Source organism: Orycteropus afer, unplaced genomic scaffold (genome assembly GCF_000298275.1).
Source record: "Orycteropus afer afer isolate SDZICR_OR568_19922 unplaced genomic scaffold, OryAfe1.0 scaffold00152, whole genome shotgun sequence".
Classification (NCBI taxonomy): Eukaryota; Metazoa; Chordata; class Mammalia; order Tubulidentata; family Orycteropodidae; genus Orycteropus; species Orycteropus afer.
This window is the reverse complement of record NW_006921739.1, coordinates 3905793-3929846: the sequence shown is the minus strand read 5'-3', so window position 1 is coordinate 3929846 and position 24054 is coordinate 3905793. Positions and strand designations below refer to the sequence as shown.

Genomic DNA, 24054 nt, shown 5'->3' with positions numbered 1-24054 from the left:
GGAAAGTGAATTTGCTGTGTAAATTTTCACACAAATCGAAAAAAAAAAAAAGAATCAAAGGATACATTGCATTTGGACAAATCTGCTGCAAAAGATGTCTTTAAAATGTTCAAAAGCAAATATGTCACTTTGAGGACTAAGGTGCCCCTGACCCAGGCCATGGTATTTTCAGTCACTTCATATGCTTGTAAAAGCTGGACAATGAATAAAAAAGACTGAAGAAGACTTGGTGTCTTTCAATCGTGGTATTGGCAAAGGATATTGAATTTATTATGGACTTCCAGAATTCTCCTTAGAAGCAAGGATGGTGAGACTTCCTCTCACTTATTTTGGATATGTAAATAAGAGGGACCTGTCCCTGGGGAAGGATATAATGCTTGGTAAAGTAGAGAGTCAATGAAAAAGAGGAAGACCCTCAATGAGATGGACTGGCACAGTGGTTGCAACAATAGGCTCAAGCATAGCAAACATTTTGATCACATTGTGATCATTGACATCACAGGATAGGCAGTGGTTAATTCTTCTGTACCTGAGTTGTAACTGACTCAATTGCACTTAACAATAAGAAAGTCAGAATAATAAAACCTTAAAAGTATGTGGTGAAACAAAGACAATATTCTACATCCTACTTTGGTGATTAACAACTGGGTCTTAAAAGGTTGTGAGCAGCCATCTAAGACACAACTATTGGTTTCTCCACTTGTAGAGCAAAGAAGAGTGAATAAAATCAAAGATGCAAGGAAACAATTAGTCTAAAGGACTAATGGACCTTGGGAACCCTAGCCTCCACAACCCTGAGACCAGAAGAACTAGATGGTTCCTGGCTACTACTGCTGACCATTCTGAAAGGGATCACAATAGGAGGTTCCAGGATAGTGTGGGAGAAAACTGTGGTACAAAACTCAAAATCATAAAAAAAGACTAGGTTTACTAATCTGATGAGATTGGTGGAACCTATGAGATTGTGGCCCTTAGGCACTCTTCATGCCAGGAACTGAACTCAACCACTGTGGCTCAACTTTAAGTCAAATGATCAACAGGGCTATAATGTGGACAATGATACCAGGAGGAATACACATGGAACACACTCATTAGAACAGTCTGCTATAGGAGATGAAGAGAGCAGTATTTGCCCAGGGGTAGACCTAGGAAGCTGGGAGGCAATGGGAAGGAAAGATGAAGGGATATGGTAGGTACAGGAGGAAGTGGAAAGTGCTGTTGAATTGTGGTGATTACACTCAATATCACAAAACAGAACGTTTATGGATTGTTGATTGGAAAACACAATGTCTATGGATTGTTGTGTAAACTTTCACACAAATTACAATAAAATAATAAGGGTTTGGTGAATACGAGATAGAAATACACACACACACAAGCACCTAACACAGGATAACTATTAATTTTCCTTCCTTCTTTTTTGGTTGTGGAATACCCTCTGGAAACTCCTTAGAGTCTCTGAGTCTAAAAGACTTGAGCCTTTAATGCATTTTGAGCTTTGATGACACTAAAGATAGTCCTTCGTGTTTTCCAACATTTTGAAATATAAGAATTGTGGGGAAGCAGAGAACTCTCTCATCCCAATCCCTAATGCTGGGTTCCCTGTTTCTAACTGCCCTCATCAGGCCATGCTTTCCTGTAGTTTCCTGGTTGCTTCTTGGAAAAGAAAGGTGTGTTATCCAGTTTTGGGGGTGGTTACCTGCTCCATTGTCTAATAATTCCAAGGTTACTGTTTTTCCATTCGTTGATTCAATCAAGGCTGTGACACTGGCCCCGAGAATCGGTGTGCCTCCTTGGCGGATATTTGCATAAACTCTCATAGGACTGGGGAATTTGCCTGTGTCTTTGTTCATTTTGGAGGTCACTGTAATTGGAGGCACAGTAGCACTTGATGGGCGGGAAGTGACAGTCAGAGTTAAGGTTTGTGAACTTGCTTGCAGACTGTAATTCCAAATGCCAACCTGACCAAAACAAAAGGAGATATTTTCAGTTAATAATTGTACGTTTCATATACCTTTCTTCAGTGTCACCTATAGAAAAAGCCTATCTGATGCAAGCACATTGTAAGCATATGTAGGAAGATTTGGGCAACTCTGATACTCTGTCAGTCAAGGGAGACTTTAATGTGGTCAGATTTACTGCATGGTCCTTATGTCAAGCCTTGGTTTCTCAAGAATAGGAACAAATTCATGGATTCTTGAGTAGAGGAAATGGTTTTCATGACCCCAATGTTTCAGGAATTATTTTGCATCTTGACTGCTATGTAATTTGAAGGTTTTCCCTTTACTACCTGCACAAATGCCACCAATTTCATTTCTCTTGATTTGCTGTCATACTGAATTATTTCCATTGGATGGAGATATTTCCTTTACCTCTCTTTGATTTAATACTTTATCTTCTCTTAGCAACTAGCAAGAGTTTAAAAGCTACAATAATTCTACAAAAAAAAGTTCTTTTATCTTGTCAAATTCTAAGAAGGAAAGAAAACTGATTTCATACCTTGGCAGTGCCTGGGATTTGGAGGTAAGCCGTTTTGGATTGTGCATCCACCAAAAAGCCATCTTGTTTCTTTCCACTGGGATCCCAGAGAAGGATTTGGGGCGGTTGTGTTGTCCAGGTGATGAGAAACAAAGTGTCATTTCCTATGGTGCTGTCCACAATCACTGTGCCATTCATCCATTCACTGTTCTGGAGAGTCAATCCTCTACTTTCAAGCTATTAAGAAAACAACTATTTACTCTCTGGAAAGTGCAGTTCCCATCGCATGAGTCTTTTTCATTCTTCACTGACACCCAATTGTCCCATTAAAAGTCTTTTCCTTGTCTTGGTATTTAGAACCTTTCATGATATAATTCTAAATTACCTTTTCCAGCCTTAACACCCAAACCAGACTACTTCCCCAAATTATCCTCACAAATTCCTGACTCTATATACTATGTATATAGTGTGTGTGTGTGTATGGTGTATGTGTGTGTGTGTGTGTGTGTGTGTATACATAGGAGTACATAGGAGGTGCTGGTAGTATAGTGCCTAAAGCATTTGACTGCTAACCAGGAGGCTGGTGGTTCAAATCCACCAGCCACTCCTCAGAAGGAAGGTTGGACACTCTACTTCTGTAGTGATACTGCCTTGGAAACCCAAGGAGGGGTCGCTATGAACTATGAGTCAGATATGACTCTACGGCAATGAGTTTGGTTTGGAATATATATATATATATATATATATATATAAGCTCTGGTAGCATAGTGCCTAAGGCACTTGACTGCTAACCAGAAGGCTGGCGGTTCAGACCCACGAGCCACTCCTCGGAAGGAAGGTTGGGCAATCTACTTCCATAGTGATACTACCTTGGAAACCCAAGGAGGGGTCGCTATGAGTTGGGTCCAACTTGACAGCACATAACAACAACAACAACAACACACACACACACACATACACATATATGTATATATTTTATATATATAGATACATACATACATATACATATAAGGGGACTAGCTGGGACTTATTTTTCCCCACATACAGGTTGTTTGAATTACAAAAACTAATTGCTAGGTCAAGTATTACTGTAGTTTTATGAAGATCAATAAATCCCTAGCCAAGGCTGATTGGTTGGGTAGGGTAGAATAAAGGAGCTGCAAACCAGGGATTGAGGTGGAAAAGTGTTAAAAAGGCTGTTGTACAAAACTTGTTTTGAGGATTATCTCCTAGATAAGTATTTCTTGCCTTTAATTTGGTACCTATTTGGAGATAAGATAGACTTGTCATAAAGCCATACTTTCCAGTTGCACAGATAGATTAAGGTCTTGGATATGGAGAAAGAGAACAATTTTTAGATTTGAGTTTGCAGTGCAGTGAATTATTTGATATGACTTTTCTAGCCATAGTCTTTGTATTTCCTACTGGATTGCTGGTTGGGACCATGAAAATAAGGTGTGTAGAGCTCTAATGTTGGCACTGATTAGTTTTGTCACTTTGCCAGACTTAAAATGAGCCCTCCTAGAGGCAGAGAGGGGAACTCACTTCTATCAATAGAAAAGACCTGGAGGTGAAGTGGAACACATCCTTGGACCCAAGATGCCTGTGCTAAACCTCCCTGTCTGAGAGATACCCAAGCAGAGAGATGCCCCAGCAGAGAGACAGTCACAGTAGAACCAAGAGGCATGAGACAAAGCAGCAGGCTTACCTGGCCTGCAGAGGCAGAGGCCAAGGCCATGCCAAGAGGCCAAGGGCCAGAGAGGTGTATCTGAGGGCATAGCAGAGGGGAGAGTGTCCTGGTCAAAGAACTGTATCCTGAGCACGTTCCTGAACCTGAATTGTAGCCTGTTACTTCCCTAATAAACCCCATAATCATGAGTATTGTCTATGAGTTCTGTGTGGCCATTGCAACAAATTATCAAACCCAGCAGAGAAGTAGTGAGTACCGTGAGAGGGATGGTTGGTGTCAAAGTTGGTAAAAAGGGTGGAGGGTGGGAGCATGTCTGGCCTCATAGGAATAAGCCTTGGGCTTCTGATGGTGATTCTGTCTTCCTCTTGTGAAGTTAGAGGAAGTCAGAAGGTACCGCTTCCATGCGCTTTTTTTGCAGGGTTCTTGTGGCAGATTAGTATATGAATCCTGATCATTTCTCTGACTCTCTCTCTGTTAGAGTTCTCAAACATGAAAATAATGGACAGGAACCGCCTGACTGTAAACTTCTACTTTCATCAGTTTGATTACTTTTGTAAGGAAATTTCTTCCCATTTTCCAAGCAGGCCCTTGCATTGAATTTTCTAAATCTGAGCTAGGATGAATATAATTGCTTCTTTCCTAGAGTGAATAACTGTTACATCACTAGACTAGAAAGCCTATAATTTTGAAATATGCCACTATTAGGCTTTGGTATTATAGTATTCCTTTATGTTTAACCAAACTTTTATAAAAGGTACAAATCACACAGGTTAAGTGCTGTTTGTTCACTTGTTCTGGTTTCAAATTTATATGAATAATTTCTGCAATTAAAGAAACTATTAAAAGAGTATTTGAAAATACATTTGTCTTTTTTTAATAGTCCCCAGATTTTTAAAGACAGTTTGGTTTTCTTGGAATTTTAGAACCAGTAGGAAGTTTCTGGTTCTTATCTGGCTGAGAAATTGAGGTCCAGAGACATTATATCTTTTGCCCAAGGTCAAAAAGTTAATGGCAGACCTTGGACGAAGATCTGGATGTCTGGACTTACAGTTGGCTGTTCACAATGCAAAGCACTTTCAATCCATTATGTGAAAATCATGGCAAACATCAAGGGTTTGAGGTAATGGAAAAACAGAGCAAGTATTCCCTGAACACACGCCCCAGAAAAATTCTATTGAGATGATCTACTCTGAAAAAAATCCTGAGCCAATTATATTTCTATGGGTGTTTACTAACAGATGTTAAAAAAGAATTCTGTAGTCACTATATTTTATGTTGCTGATTTCTATGAGGAAGTCTCTTTGTATTGTTTCCACACAGGTAAACACTTGTAACCAATTTCCTTGGTTAAGTGATCAGTGTTGAAGTTTAAGAATAATCTCTAATATCAGGCTGAACCTTCTATTTTAATTTTATTTACTACTGGAAAAGGAGTTGTAGTGGTGTAGTGATTAAAGCACTCAGCTGCTAACTAGAGGATTAGTGGTTTGAATCCACAAGCCCCTCCACAAAAGAAAGATGAAGCAATCTGCTTTTGTAAACAGCCTTGGAAATCTTAAGACTTCTTACCATTAAATTCACCATCTTGGCTGTGATTATGTATAAACATGAAAAACCAAAGAGTAAGAACTCGAACCTGGATGGAGCGTTGGGAGAGAGCTCCATTTCCTGATGAAAGAGCCCCGAAAGCATCAATGAGACCATTGTTCTGAGCTTGATCTGAAGCATATGTCTGTAAACCTCCTAAAATGCAATTACATTATCAGAAGTTATTTTCTAGAAAGCAAATATTTGAAAATTTTTCTCTTTTATTAAAATAGGAGAATATAGAAAGTAAACGTTCCATTGTATTAGTGAAGTAGTAATAGGTAAAAGTCAAATAGGTACCAGATTAACTCAGAAATTGATGCAAATATTTAAATCCTAGTAAATAACAGCTACATCTCAAGTTTTCTAGCTGCTTCCACTATCTGCAAAGCAGCCACGAATCTCTTATAAGCCAAAATTAATATCATAAAATCATGTTTTCAATGTCATACACTTTCATATGAAAGAATTCATTGTCTGATTCTAAGCCTATTGATACTCTTTTATTTAAGACACAATTCTAACAAGACTGGCTTTTGAGTTTTCTGCAAAATCAGAAGCAGCAAACTAGAAGGGATGAGAGCCTTACAAACATGATGTTACAACATCTACAGCTGATAATGGAACAGTTATAGAAAACTATAATACACAGTAATGAGGAAATTATAAAACACCTGGAAATCTGGGGCAATTTAAGATAGATAGAACTATCTGCGTTTAAACTATGAAAGCACTTTTAACCTATGAAAAGCTACCCAGAGATAAGGAATGTATTACAATAATGCTGTTGATTCCCACCCACATCCTCTATCTGGCAGGTGTGTCTATCCCCAACGCTGTAACTGTTGACTGCTAACAACCTATACCTGCTTCTTTTCTCAGAGACTACTTTACCAAAAGGGGCCTGCCCTAATTAGGTTGAGGAGAATTTTCCTCATCCCACTCCCGTCCTGACAGTCCACGGACAGTGACTGATGGATGGACACAGGGGTCCAAAAGCCTAGCTCAGTTGCTTCAAAGTGGGACAGAGTCTGTGATGTAATTCTAGATCCAGAACCCCTGTGGTATCAGACATTAGCTAGACTCTAAGTTCATGTCCTTGCAACTTCCCCTACCCTATCCTGCTCTCCTTCCCCACTTTCTCCTGAGAGTGCTTTCTCCATAAATCACGTGCCCTTGAATCTCTCTCTCAAGCTCCACTACTAAGAAACCCAGCCTAAAATAGGTAGTGCTAGCAGTAAACAGTATTGTCATTTTAGCTGCTTCAGAAGGTAGTTCAGCATAATTGATATGAGATCTATCTTACTATAAAATTGTATATGAAAGCTATAAGCACATAATAAGTTAATGTTTGAAGGAGAAATTGCATTGTATTTTACATTTTCAGAGTGACCTTCTGCCACCCCCTAACTACCTCATTACCTCATCTTTTGCCTGCCCCATCCCATGGGCACACTGGATTGCTCCTTATGCCCTTTGCCTTTCCCCTACTACTTCTCCTTAAAGGCCCAACTCAGATGTTATTGTCATGTACTGTTCTCCCTTTCCAGGTAAAGCGAGATTCCTTTATTTGTGGTGCATTGTACTTTCTATTGCTAATAGCATACTTTCATCATCATATTATTTAGTTAGCAGCTTGTCATCTGTCTCTCCTGGGTCTACTGGTCAGCTGCTGACTGGAAGTTTCTGGTTAACCTTTTAGATCCTTCCCCCTCTCCAGTCCTTATAAAGTGCCTGGGAAGAGAGTCTGAGTCCTCACTGGGCTGATGTACTAGTCTTATTTTCTCCAGACTCCCTTAGTCCCAGAACTAAGGCTTTAAAAAAAAAAAAAAATGGAGTCATTTCTGATGGTCATTTGGGAATAAAGACAACAAGTTGTCAATCATATTACCTCCTCTCTCCCAAACCCATCTCTACTCCCATTTCCAGACTCTGGAACTTACAGTCCAGTCAAGAGACAATATAATGGAATTGAGCATATCTCCTTCACCTGTCATTTTGGAAAGCTCCTCGAGTTCTGCAGCAGCGGAAGGCCCCAGGGCAACCGTGTGAATGATGGCTCCGCTTTGTTTCACCTCATTGAAACACCCGCTTATAGTGTTGTCCTCCCCATCGGTCAGCAGCACAATTTCAGATCCATCTGTTGGATATTTTTTTTTAATCACCTAAGGACATAATTCAGGGCATGAGTTATCAGACTAAGGGTGACCAAGGTGTTTGTGAAAATTTTACTCACAATGTCCCGGAAGAGATAACCAGAGGAATAAATGAAAAGTTCCAGGAAAAGCAACATATCTGTTTTGACATGATATACTTTTAAAGCAACAGCACTAATGGAACTTGACAATGGGCTTTCTGTTGGTAATCCAGATTCAGGGCAGTTCTAAGGTTGTATAGAACTGAGGAAGACCAAAGAAGGTTTTTTTTCCTAGTTTTTTTAATGAACCTCTCCTTGTCAGACTTTCAGAGGTTCCCAGATGCCTTTATAAGCCATCCTATTGAGTGGGAATATTAGACCCAGGGCAGGTTTTACTTTGTATGGTTAATATCAGTGTGACCATCCTAGTTGTCGATGATGAGCATTGCTTCTGATGACTCAGTGCTCATGCCACATGAGTTGTTTAAAGTATCAATATCTCACTGATTAAGGAAACACGTTTTTGTTTCCCCAGTTCCTAGTTACCCTCTGACACTTATATCTGAGTTATTCCTGGTTGACTTAGGTTATAGTGTTTTACATGGTGAAGAGACAATACTCCTTCTGCCAGTATTGGATAAGGTTATAGTGCTTCTACTGTAGAGAGAAGAATTCAATGAAAGAATAGTATTATCTGCTTAAGAGGAAGATGAAGTCCATTCCTTCTAGCCTCCAAGAAAGAATGAAAAGGATAGACACAGGGGGAGGGGACACAAGCAATCAAGAACATGTAACCTCCCTTCTCTGGACCAGAATCTCAGAAAAAGGAGGTGTGAAATAGTTTGATAGGAAAACTGCGAACAGAGGAGGCTCCTACCTTACTCCCTGTTTGGACTCTGAGATGAGGCTGCCACATGGATGGCCTTTGTTGATGTGAGAAGAAAGCAGCACTGTGACTACTGGCATGTAAAGAAGCCTAAGAGTCTGTCAGCTGTGGTCCTGGCCTTGGTCTGACCAAGGGACAGGACCTGTATGTACTTTTACATCATTTGAACCATTCATTGCCTTGCTCCTTCTGGATACATATTTTGACTAATAATTTTGACATTAGGCACTCTCTATATATGAGAACACTAGAAATGAAAATTCCTCAGGACAAATTGTGACCATTGGCACACTTCTTACCTTAGATGCTGATTGGAGCCCAGAGCAGATGGATGTGCCTCCTGAAGCTGCTGTGGGTAAACTTTTGATGAGCACATTTCTGTCAGTGCTGCTGTGTATTTGCAAGAGTTCACTTCTTACATAGCCAGCACTGTCAAATGCCACCATCCCAACCCATGATCCCTGCTCAACTGTCTGCAGCAGGAAAAGTTTGCCTGCTTGATTCAGTCGATTGAGGCGACCACCAGTCTGGATGGAGAAACATAAGAAAAATAGATTGGTTTTAGATGGCCAGACTAACAATAGGATAGGCTAGACGGAAGTTGAAAGTGGCTGCCTTAATTGTAAAGACAAAATGTTTACTTGATGCATATCCTTCTATGAGGAAATATTTCTCTTTTATATGTAGCAGCACCTTTGTGTAGAATTTTAGAACCTTTGTACCAATAGCAAAAGACAAAGACAAATTAAGCAACCATTAGCACAATGCTTTTTAAGCTCCTTTTTTTTTTTTTTTAACTGTCAAGTTGATTCTAACTCACGCTGAGCCCGTGTGTTTCAGAGTAGAATTGTGCATAGGGTTTTCAATGACTGTAATCTTTCAGAATTAGATCACCAGGCCTTTCTTCCAAGGAGCCTCTGGGTGGATTTGAGCTGCCAACCTTTTGGTTGGTAGCCAAGTGCTTAACTATTTGTGCCTAATTGTCCCATAAACCTATGTATACATACATACATACATATATAATATATATGTATATATATATGTGTGTGTATCTATTGTGGTAGTTCAGTTTGTGTGTCAACTTGGCTGGGCCTGGTTGAGTGGCTGGGCAGCTGGATGTAGTATTCCTCATGATGAGACTGGTAATCAACTCAATGGTGGAATCTACTGAGCAGCTGAGTAGCTGCCTTATGGAATGTGATCTGCTTCCTGTATATAAGGAAAAGCCTTGGGGATGGTCTCAAGCTTATGGCGCACTTGGACCCTGTGGGCAGCTGTGTCATTCAGCAGCCTGCCATGTTCTGCCAACCTTGGGACTTACAATGGACTTGAATTAATGGCTTGCTGTGTGGTTTGGTAACACCGGGACTGTGCCTTTTTATTTGTCGACCTTGGGCTTGTTAGCCTCACCAGCCAGTAGCTGCCCAAGTGAAGAGATGCCTCTAGCTTCAGTGGGCCAGGAGCAAGAGGCAGAGCTGAAGCCCAAGTTCTAGGGGCTTTCACATAGCCCCTAGAGCCTGGCACTTTGAACTTGGACTTAAAGCCTCCAAACTGTAAGAGAATAAACTCCTGTTTGTTAAGGCCATCCCATTTGTGGTATATTCTTGTCAGAGCATCATTACGTAACCAGAACATACATACATACATACATATATATATATATATGTGTGTGTGTGTGTGTGTGTGTGTATGTATATATAAATATATACATATATATGTATATGTTGTCAATACAACATAAAACATATAAATTTCTGTGATTCATTAGATCTTTTCTCATACACTGAAAATTAATTTAATTGGCAAATGAAAAAATTGATGCTGAATCTTTGTTTAATAAAGTTGAGATGTATGTTTCTGATGATAGTGTTATTATAAATGTTCTGACCCTTGGGGTTGTGTTTATTCCCAGTGAGCTCCAAGTTCTGGTCTGTGATATTGTAAATTATCTTTGAATAGTGTTGAGAAGAATGAGACTCATTGAACGTACCGCCATGCTTCCAGACTTATCTAGTACTAAACAGACAATTCTTTGTCCAATCTGCAGTAATGAGAAGGTTGGCTTGGGAGGCTGTGTATTCATAGGAGTGGTTGTCTTAAAGTCCTCAGAATCACGGATCACTTCCCATGTGCTTCGGAGATTGCACCTTTGGTTTTGCATATTTGGGGCTTCTTTATTATGGTTTTGTTCTGTACAGAATTTGACCACCTGAAATTGTTAGTAAAATGCAGAGATTATAGTAACAGTAGCTAAAATCTTTACTAATTTGATTTCAAAATATTTTAAACCCACATTTAAAATATTTTACCCTCCTTGCCCTTCTCCCCAGTCTGCCCATAACCTCGACTCAACTGAGACTACAGAGCACTGCTGGGGAAAATCATAGAGTCATAACTCACAGAGTTCCAGTCAAAACCATTCTTCAGCCTCACTAGACTCTTAGTGCTCCTCAGAAATCCATTTACCTCTGGTGGATGGCTTCTTTTCTCCTCTTAAATTTGCTATTTCTTACTACCATGACTATCTTCAAGCCATCCACATTCCAGTATTCCTATCTTGGTACCATCTTATCTCTCCATTTTTCACCACCAAACTCCACTTCCTCACTTCCCAGTCACTTACCAAACCCCTGTATTCCAACCTAATATGCTCAACATTCCACCTCTCTCCAAATTCTACTCAGATGTCCCATAGTCACTTCAAACTGCACGTGTTCATAATTGAACTTACCACTTTTCTCCAACTCTGTTCCTTCTCCTCATGTATTTCCTAGGTTGATAAATGGCACTGCCCTTCACACAGTAATCTAAAGCTTCCCCCTTATACTTCCCTACAAAATAACCAACTTTAATACATTTCACCATCTCTCCACTCCATCATCTTCCTCCTTCTCCAGTAGAATCTCCATTATTCAATCCCTCCCAATTTCTCCCTCACACTATTAATGTCTCTATATGACTTCTCCCACCACTCATCTGTCAGTTTGTCATAATGTGGTGGCTTGCACATTGCTATGAGGCTGGAGGCTAAGCCACCAGTATTTCAAATACCAGTAGGGTCATCCATGGTGAACAGGTTTCAGTGGGGCTTCCAGACTAAGACTGGGAAGAAGGAAAGAGCCATTCATTTCTCAAATAATTGGCCAGTGAAAACCTTATGAATAGCAGTGAAACACTGTCTGACATATTATTGGGAAACTTGAGGAACAGCCCCGAAAAATTGTCTGATATTGTGCTGGAAGATGAGACCCTCAGGCTGGAAGGCATGCAAAATATGACTGGGGAAGAACTGCCTCCACAAAGTAGAGTCGACCTTAATGATGTGAATGGAGTAAAGCTTTCAGGAACTTCCTTTGCTGATGGGCCTTGACTCAAAATGGGAGGAAGCAGCTGCAAACATCCATTAATAATTGGAACATGGACTGTACAAAGTATGAATCTAGGAAAATTGGACATTGTCAAAAATGAAATGGAACACATAAAGTTTGATATCCAAGGCATTCGGGAGCTGAAGTAGACTAGTATTGGCCATTTTGAAACAGACAACCACATGATCCACTATGCTGGAAATGACAAATTGAAAACAAATAGTATCACATTCATCATCACAAAGAATGTTTCAAGATCTATCCTGAAGTACAATGCTGTCAGTGATAGGATTATATTCACATGCATACAAGGAAGACCAGTAATACTATTATTTGGATTTATGCACCAACCACTAAAACCAAAGATGAAGAAATTGAAGATTTTTGCTAACTTCTGCAGTCTGAAATTGACCAAACATGCAATTGAGATGTACTGATGATTATTGGTGACTGGAATTCAAAAGATAGAAACAAAGAAGTATCATCAGTAGTTGGAAAATATGACCTTGATGATAGACATGATGCCAGAGATCACATGATGGAATTTTGCAAGACCAATGACTTATTTGTTGCAAATACCTTTTTTCAACAACATAAACAGTGGCTATACATGTGAACCTCACCAGATGAAATACACAGAAATAAGATTGACTACATCTGTGGAAAGAGGCGGTGTAGAAGCTCAATATCTTCAATCAAAACAAGGCCAGGAGCTGACTGTGGAACAGACTGTCAATTGCTCATAAGCAAGTTCAAGTTGAGGCTGAAGAAAATTAAAATGAGTCCATGAGAGCCAAAATATGACCTTGATTATATTCCCACCTGAAATTAGAGGCTATCTGAAGAACAGAATTGATGCATTGAACACCAATGACCAAAAACCCGAAGAATTGTGGGATGATTTCAAGAACATCATCCAAGAAGAAAGCAAAAGGTCACTAAAAAGACAAGGAAGGAAGAAAAGATCAAAATGGATGTCAGAAGAGACTCTGAAACTTGTTCTTAAATGGAGAGTAGCTAAAGCAAATGGAAGAAATGACAAGATAAAAGAGCTGAATAGAAGATCACAAAGACCAGCTCAAGAAGACAAGGTAAATTAGTGTAAGAAAATGTAAAAAGACCTGGAGTTAGAAAACCAAAAGGAAAGAATATGCTCAGCATTTCTCAAACTGAAAGAACTGAAGAAAAGATTTAAGCCTCAAGTTGAAATATTGAATGATTCTATTGGCAAAATAGTGAATGATGCAGGAAACATCAAAAGAAGATGGAAGGAATACACAGAATCACTATATCATGAAGAATTGGTCAATGTTCATCTATTTCAGGAGGTGGCATATGATCAACAATCAGTGGTACTAAAGGAAGAAGTCCAAGCTGCACTGAAGGAATTGGTGAAAAACAAGGGTCCAGGAATGGACGGAATACCCACTGAATTTATTTATTTATTGTGTGTTCATTGGGCTGTAAAGCCAACTATTGCATAACCTTTCCCTTAAAATTTTGCTTCCTCAAAACTTAGTCCAATGTTTGACACATAATAACAATGTCTTTTTGAATAAACTTAACCTATCACCTCAACTTTCTTATCTGTAAAATGAGGATGACTTTTGTAGGTTATTTCATCCATTCCAAAAGGAAAGCATTATTCTATGTAAAGAAACTGGAAGAGAACAGGTACTCCGCATTATAGTCAGTTAATGGATAGTTCAAATCTTTGTGCAAATTTGCTGAGGTATATGTATTTAGCATTAACATGGCTAATTAGGACAAACTCACTTTAGGATCAGTTGGTCACACACAAAACCATTAAAAGTTATTTAAAGCTATTATAATTATGTACAAATTACCTAAGGACACCAATACTCTTAAAAAAAGTCAGAACATTTCAATTAACAACTGAAAACAAATATGTAGGTTGTAAAGAGCTTTCTGGAAGTTAAATTATGGGTTACTGATCATGTCTTTATTTATAGTTCTAATAAAAAATAAAAAGAACTATCTAAACCTTTGGTGAATTTCTTTTCAACTAAGAATTTTTGTGCTTGTATACCTTTGTTGTTGCTGTTGTTGTTATGTGCCGTCGAGTCAAACCCGACTCATAGCGACCCCTCCTTGGGTTTCCGAGGCAGTATCACTACGGAAGTAGGATTGCCCAACCTTCCTTCCGAGGAGTGGCTGGTGGGTTTGAACCTCCAGCCGTCTGGTTAGCAGGCAAGTGTCTTAGCCACTATGCTACCAGAGCTTCTTGTATACCTTTAGAGATATTCAAAATAATTCTAAATACTTTACAGCTAAAAGCTAGTGGGAGGGAGAAGATGGAGATAGGACTTTATCCCTAGTTTTCCATCCCAGCTTATCTCACAGACAATCAGCTGCTCCCTGATTTATTGTTGTTGTTGTTAGGTGCCCTAGAGAAGGCTCCAACTCAAGCTACACCCTGCACAACAGAAAGAAACGCTGCCCGGTAGTGCACCATCCTCACAATTCTTGCAGTGATTGAGTCCATCTTGCAGCCACTGTGTCAATCCATCTTGTTGAGGGTCTTCCCGTTTTTCATTGACCCTTTACTTTAGTTTCCCTAAATTGTGATCCTCTCTCAGAGCACTGGGGCAAAAACCTTACTAAATTCACAAGGATCTTGGGAAATAAAGAACAAGGTACTTACAGAATCAACACTTTGTGCAAACATTATGGAAGCTTTCTCAGTCTGCACTTTATCAAGCACGAACTGGCATTCTTTTTCGTATTGCCCTGTTACTCTGTCTGGTCTGCAGGCTTTGGTGATGCAGCTGCCTCCCTGACATTTCTTTGTTACGCTTTTACCAGTAAAAGCTCCTGAACACCTGAAAATAAATGAAGGTTAGATATTTAGGTAATAAAAGCATTTCAAAAGGTTAGACTCTGCTCAGCTTCTGGCAGATGGCCTTGTCTAAAATTGCCTTTCAGAGGTCAAGAAACAAGTACATCACCTTCAGACAGCAAATTTATCAAGTTCTCATCAGTGTCATTTCTGTGTGCCAGAAAATATCTGAGAGGCTCCCAGGATGGTACCAGGATTTAGAGGAAAAGCTAAATCTGGTTTATGGGTGCTGTTAGATTTAATAAGGATTAGAGTCCTCAGTCGCATCTTAATCCATGCTCCTCATTCCTGGAATATCAGGAGTCCTCTAGTGCTGTCCTCTAACACCTTGCTGACTTTTTTTTTTTCCCCTCCTCCTTCTTGTTAGTATAGTTCCTACAGTTTTTGCATAGTTCTTGTATGTTCATACCACTGCTATCGAGGTGATTACAACTCATAGGTATAGTGAAATTTTCTTTGTGTTTTATTTTCATAGGTTATGTTGCTATTATAAATGGAATACCTTTTCTCCACATCTTATTATTTAATTATACTTTTTTTTTTTTTTAAGAATATAACCAATACGTGAACACTATAGAGAATTTGGAGAATGGTAAAAAAATATAAAGAATAAAAGAAAATAAATAAATCATGTCCCACCATTAAAAATAAACTACTTTGAACATGTTGAAGTATTTCCTTCTCTCTCCATGTATCAAAATGACATTGCCAATATAGTTATTTCCTCCTATTTACCAACTTAGTATATTAGTATATTAAAATTTTAGTATACTACTTAATACTCTTTCAAAACAAGGTTCTAATAAATTTATAGTATCTCTTTAGCACTGCAATATAAATTTAGCTTAATTTATTTAATGTAGTTTCCCAACTTGTCAGTACTAAAGTAACACTTCAATGAATAAATGAAATTTCATATAAAATTGTGACTGTAGTTTTAAGTGTGATGTATTCCTAGAGTGGAATTATCAGATCCAAAAGTTTGAATATTTTAAAGCCTGATAATACAGCTCATTTGATCATTTGAGCTTGGAATGACCATGAAATTACTTGGTCAAAAGAAAAAATTCTAGAGATTTGAGATGTGTCAGCAAAATGCTCTCCAGAAAAGTTAGGCCTATTTATACTTCTGACAACCACCTGTGAGAGTTCTCATGCCACTGATGAGGTAAAAAATGATTCTCATTATTGTCTAATTTGGTCTCTTTGACTATTAGTACATCAGAATATTTCTTATATGTTTATTGGCTATTATTATTCCTTCCTTTGTAAATTATTTGTTCTCCTCTTGTGCCTATTTTTCTATTGAGTTGTTATTACTTCCTAATTTGTAAAAGTTCTTTATGATTTAGAATATTAAGCTTTAAGCTTTTCAATGTTCGCTTTTTTATTTTTACCAACATATATTTTTTCTATTTGTTGTTTACCTTTTTATTTAGTTTGTTTGATTTGTCTGCAACAAAATATTAGTCGTTTGTAGCCAAATTTAACCTTCTTTTGTTACATTTTCTGTCTTCCTCCAGTACTTAAATGCATAGAAAGAACTTTACCATGTAATGATCCAATTTTATTAAAACTCTTCTAGGTTTTTTTTTTTTTTTTTCTATTTAGCATGTTTATCCAGTTGGAAGACACTCTTTTTATTTTCTCCCCACATAGCTCCAGATTGTCCTGCTGACTTAAGAAGTTCTTTCTTAATTGATTTATAATTCTACTGGTTTTGAGTTTGTTGTTGTTGTTTTTGTTATGTGCCATCGAGTTGGACCCTACTCATTGCGACCCCTCCTTGGGTTTCCGAGGCAGTATCACTACGGAAGTAGATTGCTCCATCTTCCTTCTGAGGAGTGGCCTGGTGGCTTTGAACTGCTAAACGTTCTGGTTAGCAGTCAAGTCCTTAGGCACTGTGCTACCAGAAAATGAAAATGACAATGACAAATGACAATGACTAATGACAATGACAAATGATAAATGCCATTTTAATTAATGTAGTTTTATAGTATAGTTTAAAATATAATAAGTAAAATTGCCCTTTGTTAATCATTTTAAAAAATATTCTTAGTTACCTTCCTGAAAGAACTTTAAGATTTTAAAAAATGAGATGAAAATGGATGTACTTTTTCAAAATTTACATACTAATTTGGGTTGAATTTCAATCTTCAATGAATTAAAAGTCTCAATTTATTTTGCTCTTCTTTTAAGTCTTTAGAAGGGTTTTTTTGTTTTGTTTTGTTTTGTTTTTTAGTGTATCTTCTACATTTCTCCTGAGAGGTGCTCCTAATTTCATTATACCTTTAATTACTATATTGAATGGAATATTTTTTTGTATTATATTTTTGAAATGATTATCGTTTAATATATGGGCAAACACTTTGAATATTTATTTTGTGTCTGACCAGTTATTGATTCTCTTATTAACTTTAATTTCAGTTTACTCTTTTGGGTCTTCTAAGCAGACATATCACTTGCAAAGAAGCAATATAATTTTCCTTTTTAGTAGCTCTTTACCCCGTAGTTTTGTGTGTTTATTGCATCGATTACGACTTCCTAAATGAGATTACATAAATGTGGTAATAGTAGCCATTCTTATCTTGTTCATAAGAATGTCTCTAATGCTTCGCTATTAAATATTTGCTGGCTGTTGGCTTTCAATGGATATTCTGTATAATTTTAGGGAAGTAGCTCTCTGTCATGGGCAATACTGCCAGTTTTTGCAATTGCTTCTAGAACTTAATAGTAAAGTTTGGAAGATAAAGAGAAATAAATATTAATATAATAATAATAAATGTCTTTTTACCAAAACATGGCAATCATGTCAGCTTTGCTAATGTTGTATGCATGATTATCCATGGAAGGAAAACATACTGTGTATGTAGATGCTTCTAGAATATCATGAGAAAGGAATATGTATTCATCAGTTTTTCTTTCAAGGGAATATTCAGTATCTAGCTGTTAAGAAGCTTAGAAAAGAGAAATGAGAAAGGTAGATGTCAGGTTTAGGATGGAGATTTGAGTGGCCAAACCAACACATGACCACATAAGGGAAGTGATCCTGGACTGTGCTCCTGAGGGTACAAGCTGAAGGAATTTGGTAGACTGTGCATTGCTCTAGATGTCAGTGAGGCACTTGGTGTCTATTTGTGCCTGAAAAAATCCAAAGACCAGGTATAATATCATGCAAGTGGACCAAGCTTACAAAGCTTGATATATATAACAATGACAGGGAATAATGGAGAGAAGTAATGCTTTTGGAGGAGAAATGTGATCAGGCTGAGAGTTCTGATCCCACTTGAGAAGCAATTGCATTAAATAATGGCAGCAAATGAAACAAAGCTGAACCCATCCCCTTAAAGAGCCATCAGTTGAGAAGGACTGGAAGTTGAAGTGCAGGGGGTTGTTGTAACAACTTCTACTTTAAAGAGATTTTTTTTTAAAAATTCAAGAATCTGCGTGGAATTTTGACACTCTATTAGAATAATCACTTTCTTCTTCATTTGATGTATTATATAATTACTTATATTACTTATAATTACAAAATTTTTGGATTTCTGGAAGATACTCTGGGAGCTCTGGTGGCGTAGTGCCTAAGGCACTTGACTACTAACCAGAAGGCTGTCGGTTCTAACCCACCCACCACTGCTCTGAAGGAAGAGTGGGCAATCTACTTCCATAGTGATACTTCCTCGGGAACCCAAGGAGGGGTCGCTATGTGTTGAAATCGACTCAACGGCAGTGAGTTTGGTTTTTGGTTTTTGGAAGATACTCTATTTAGCCTTGTTGTTGCTATGTGCCTTCCAGTCAGACCTGACTCATAGTGACCCCTCCTTGGGTTTCTGAGGTAGTATCACTACGGAAGTAGATTGCCCCATCTTCCTTCCAAGAAGTGGCTGGTAGGTTTGAACTGCTGGCCTTCTGGTTAGCAGTCAAGTGCCTTAGGCACTACGCTACCAGAGCTCCCCTATTTATTTAGCCTTAGTATGTATGTTTTTCCCTAATTCTTCCAAATCTAATTTACTATCATTTTTATGTAATTTTTTTTTTTTTTTTGCTTCTACCTTTCTAGTAAGCTCTGTCCACAGAATTATGCCTCTGTCAGGTTTTAGTATCTGAATTATGCTTGTTTTTAAAAATAAATCAAGAAGTTCTCAACTTTTAGTATTTGTACTGAATTAGTATACATTGAAACTATTGCAAGAATCTCCCATGAAACCATGAGGCCCCAAAACAGTATCCATTTTGATTTCTACTGATGAAACACTGAGTTTAATTCAAACTGTGAGAAATTTTTTGTTTTGTTTTATATATATTGCTTTAATATTTGACTTGTTTTTCGAATTCCACAGTTTTTACAGATCCACTCATACTAAAAAGTCCACACAGATACCATTCTGCCCTCAAGACATTGAAGAAGTCCAATTAGCTCTGATTATGTCCCTCATTCTGGTTTTAATTTTAAGTACCTAATTTTAGGTAGCTAGGAGACACTAAACATATAAACTGAGGGTTTCTTATACTTGTTACATTAAAGAAAAGGCCCTAGAGAAAATAACTAGAGATAGAAAATAAGATAGAAGACGGGTAGTTTTAAAAGTAATTAAGAAATAATTGGTTACAATTTAAAATAGTTTTGGAAAAGTTAAGTCAAAATATACATACATTACTGCTTTGTTTTTTCCATTGGATAAGTAGAATTTCTGGTCATTATTGTACTCATTAAATAGTCCCCATCGTAGATGAGCCCATTCATGGACAAATGCTCTACCTGTGAGAAAATATTTTAAACATCTGATTGTTGTTGTTGTTATGTGCCGTGGAGTCATACCTGACTCATAGCGACCCCTCCTTGGGTTTCCAAGGCAATATCACTACGGAAGTAGGATTGCCCAACCTTCCTTCCGAGGAGTGGCTAGTGGGTTTGAACCGCCAGCCGTCTGGTTAGCAGGCAACTGTCTTAGCCACTATGCTACCAGAGCTCCTAAACATCTGATTATAATCCAAAAACCCATCGCTATTGAGTTGATTCTGACTCATAGTGACCCTATAGGGCAGAGGAGATGCCGCATAGGGTTTCCTAGGTTGTAATCTTTAGGGAGAAGAAGGTCTGGTGGCACTGTGGTTAAGGCATTGGACTGCTAATCAAAAGGTTGGTGGTTCAAACCAATGAGCTGCTCCGTGGAAGAAAGATGAGGCAGTCTGCTTCTATACAGATTTACAGCCTTGGAAATCTCATGGAGCAGTTCTACTCTGTCCTGTAGGATTACTAGCAGTTGGCATCAACTTGATGGCAGTGGGTTTAGTTTGTTTTTTGGAATCTTTAGGGAAGCAGGCTGCTACTTCTTTCTCCCAAGGACAGACTGCTGAACTTTCATTAGCAACTAGGTGCTTAATCATTGTGCAACCAGGCCTCCTTCTGATTACAATAACAATAGCAAAATCATCTTCCATGGGGAGGAGACAATTTTTCTGAACACTTATTATACTTTTATATGTTCATTTAAAAAATTAAAAGTTTTATTTCCTTAGGAAAGAAAATCTAATATGAAAACTATAAGTTTCTATAAAGCATAAATGCTTGTTTTGGCTCACCAAGTATTAAGTGAGCACCTAGTAGGTGCCAGACAAAGATGAAACAACTGCTCTGTCCTCATGTACCTCATGGTCTAGAGACTGACACACACGATAGGGTAACTACAAAGCCTGGCTGTGCAACTGCAATTTTGGAGGTCAGTCAGTGCAGGCTGCTGTGGGAGCCAGGGGCATTCACAGAGCAGCCAGGGCAGCATCCTTAAAAGATTCTTCGCCCTCATGGCTCATCTAATCAAGCCTCAAGGTTTGCCTATTCCACTTGTGACTTTTTTCTTTGATCCATCATTATTTTACTAGTACCATTGCCATTTACTTAGACTATCCCCATCTTAATTCTGAATTACTGCAATAGCTACACAATAGTCCTCTAAGTCTCCAGTCTTCAATGGTTTCCCTGTGGTGCTTAGGGTGAAGCTCAACTCCTTAAAACGGCATGATTTGGGCCCTGCACCACTCTGGTCTTGCTGTTCCACACGATTCCTGAGCCCCATTCCAAACCTACTTACTGACTCAGAATCTGCATTTTGTCAAGATTTATAGTTTGAATGTTCATAAAAGTCTGAAAATGCTATGCATCTTCCCCATCTGGTGGCTGCCACCTGAATTGCAGGCAGAAGGTTCAATTCATTCAGGGTAGTCACCTCCAAACAAGCCTAATTCAATTTTCTCTCTATCCATTTATTTGACTAACTCCCCCACTAAATTGTAAGCTCTTTAAGACCAAAGCCTGTATCTTATCTATCTTTATATCCTCAGTGTCTAGCTGGCATTGAGAAAGTGCTCAATTTTTAAAAAATGAGTTTGGAAGATATAGAACCCAAGATAATTGCAGTGCTCAATAAACCTTTTAAAAGAATGAGGAAATTAAAACATATACATGGTGCTGAAATATCCCTCAATATAAAAGAAAATATTTTTTCTTATTTGTGTCATATCTTACAGAACAAAACGTGTTTTAGAAAGCAGTAAGGATAATAGGCTTAAAATAACTGCTTTTGCTGGCATAGTAGTATCCTTTATCTCAAAATGTGGAATGCAATGAAGTTTTGACACATAGAATTTGACTTTTTGTTATTCTGCATTTCAATAGTATAATCACATTCATCTTACAATTAAATGATGATATATCTGTATTAAATTATTTTACAGTTACCTGATACTATAAAAATATGATACGGCATAAAAAATATTCTAGTTGGGTTATATATACTTACATAAGAATAATGCTACCGTTGACCACTTTAAACAAAAAAATTCCTAAATTATGAGAAGTATAGTAGACTATTTCATCTGTATGCATACCTTGTGGCCCATACTCAAGCAACTTTTTTCCTGCTAAGAAGTCAGGAGTGAAGTAAATCCTTTCGCCCTTTTCTCCACAGTTTCCTATCTGCTCAGTATAGGGTTCATCATTACCTGGAGGATTTGATTCAGCAACTAAAACATCAGCCTGAAATTAAAGAAAAAAAAACTTTCAATATTACAAAATATCAGTAGATGAACTGACTTTATTCATATTGGAGTATTTTCAAATAATTTCATTTGATTCTAGAATATTTTTATTTAAAAATTTGAATTATAGGAGAAAGTTGAATTTGCAAAAAGAACTTAATAGTCTCACATTTTTGTAGGTCTCGAGTTTTGGTCTCACATACTCAGGTTTTGCCTTCCAATTTTCAGGAATCAAAATGGCAACATTTTTGAAATAAAATCTATTTTCTGTAGCTTCAAACAAGTATGGAGATGCCTGGGTCACCATATCCTTGAATGAAAGAAAACATATATAACAAGCACAATTAGGGCTGAAAATGAGCTAAATCATATGTATTTCCCATTTTCAAAGGTGAGATATTTAGTGAGATGGGAAGAGGAAATATGAAAATAGCTTTATTAAAAATAATAGCTAATTTTTTTTTCTTAGCAGTTACCACATACTTTGCATCACAGTGTAATGGTTAACAATGAAGACTCCAGAGTCAGACACTAATCCTGGCTCCACAACTTATTGTGGATATCAGACAATTTCCTTAATCTCTCCTGAGCCTCAGTTCCCCCATTCATCAAACAGAAACTTTTTCAATGACTAGTTCATAATGTTGCTGTGAGGTTCAAATGAAGTTAAGCATGTGAAGTACTTGGAGTCATGTGTACTTAGCACATCCATATACTATTGAGTCAATCCTGATTCATGGCAACTCCATTTGTTTTACAATAGAACTATGCTGCATATGATTTTCAATGGCTGTGATCATTAGGAAGTAGGTCACCAGGCTTTTCTTCTGAGGTACCTCGGAGTGGATTTGAACTGCCAAACTTTCAGTCAGTAGTGCTTAACCATTCTTACCACACATTGACTCCACTTAGCACATGCTGTTGTTAGTTGCACTCAAGTTGATCCTGATTCATGGTGTCTTAGCACATAATAAGTGCTTATTAAATGCTAGCTATTAGTTTCATCTCATTTCATCCTTTGAAGATCAATAAACCTTTGAGTGAAAAATAGAATTAGAGCGTATAAGTTTCAAGCTCTCAAAGCAAGTAGTAATAAAGAGAAACTCAAAGGAAAGTGAATATGACTCCATGTCTGCTGAGTCCTGTAATAATTTTGTGGCTTACTAAATGTATGTTAATATTTATTTCTGGTACAGTACTAGTAGTTAGATATAAGAAAGTGGCATAATTATATAATTTATTTTCAAATGACACCTAATTTTATTTCTCTAAAATGAGAGAGCTGCAGTGTGAAATTATAAATGCCTCTGTAGTTTCCCTGAGATACAACATAGGAATAGAGAGGATAATACAAGATATTTGCTGTAAAAAAGAGGGGGAGTATTGTGTCTCTCAGGACTGAGAAGTACTGGCCTACGAAGTGAGTCAGGAGGAAGCTCACTCACATGCATGTGTATGCATGTGCACACTGACACACACATGCATGTCTGTGAGCTTCCTGACTCTTCCCCTTCTCATGATATGAAGTGGACTACCACTGCTTCTACAATTAGTACTGGCAAGAGTATGGATACAGTGGATGGAGCTGGTGCAGCACCATCTGCCATCTTTAGTTGGGGAAAGTTGTTGTTAGTTGCTATGGAGTCAATTCCTACTCATGGCAGCCCAATGTTTGCAGAGTACAACTGTACTCTGTAGGATTTTCAAGGATACGAACTTGTGGAAACAGATTGCCAGGCTTACGTTCGAGGCATCTCTGGGTGGGAAAGTTAAGGACTGTTTTAAAAGCTGATTTAGAGGCTTCTGTCCTCACAAGGCTGCTAGACAACCACAACATTCACAAAAAGAAGATTGTTGGAACAGAGATTGAGGGGTGGCTGGGAAAGGTAGCAAAGCCCATGGTGGTTGTGTTGTTGTTGTTGTTTGCCGTCGAGTCGGCCCCGACTCATAGCAACCCCTCCTTGGGTTTCTGAGGCAGTATCACTATGGAAGTAGGATTGCCCAACCTTCCTT

General features: G+C 38.0%; 1 protein-coding gene across 1 annotated transcript in view; it reads right to left on the bottom strand.

Annotated features, from left to right (window-relative positions):
* Positions 1-24054, bottom strand: part of CLCA1 (chloride channel accessory 1) — a 37621-nt gene that overhangs the window by 10863 nt on the left and 2704 nt on the right. Inside the window, exons 2-11 of the mRNA XM_007946197.1 lie at positions 22211-22351; positions 21892-22039; positions 19660-19765; positions 14812-14989; positions 10769-10987; positions 9078-9305; positions 7746-7920; positions 5805-5911; positions 2500-2715; positions 1700-1961 (exon numbers count right to left, since the gene is read on the bottom strand). Of these exons, the coding sequence (XP_007944388.1) occupies positions 1700-1961; positions 2500-2715; positions 5805-5911; positions 7746-7920; positions 9078-9305; positions 10769-10987; positions 14812-14989; positions 19660-19765; positions 21892-22039; positions 22211-22351 (1780 nt within the window). The remainder of the gene's footprint in view (positions 1-1699; positions 1962-2499; positions 2716-5804; positions 5912-7745; positions 7921-9077; positions 9306-10768; positions 10988-14811; positions 14990-19659; positions 19766-21891; positions 22040-22210; positions 22352-24054) is intronic.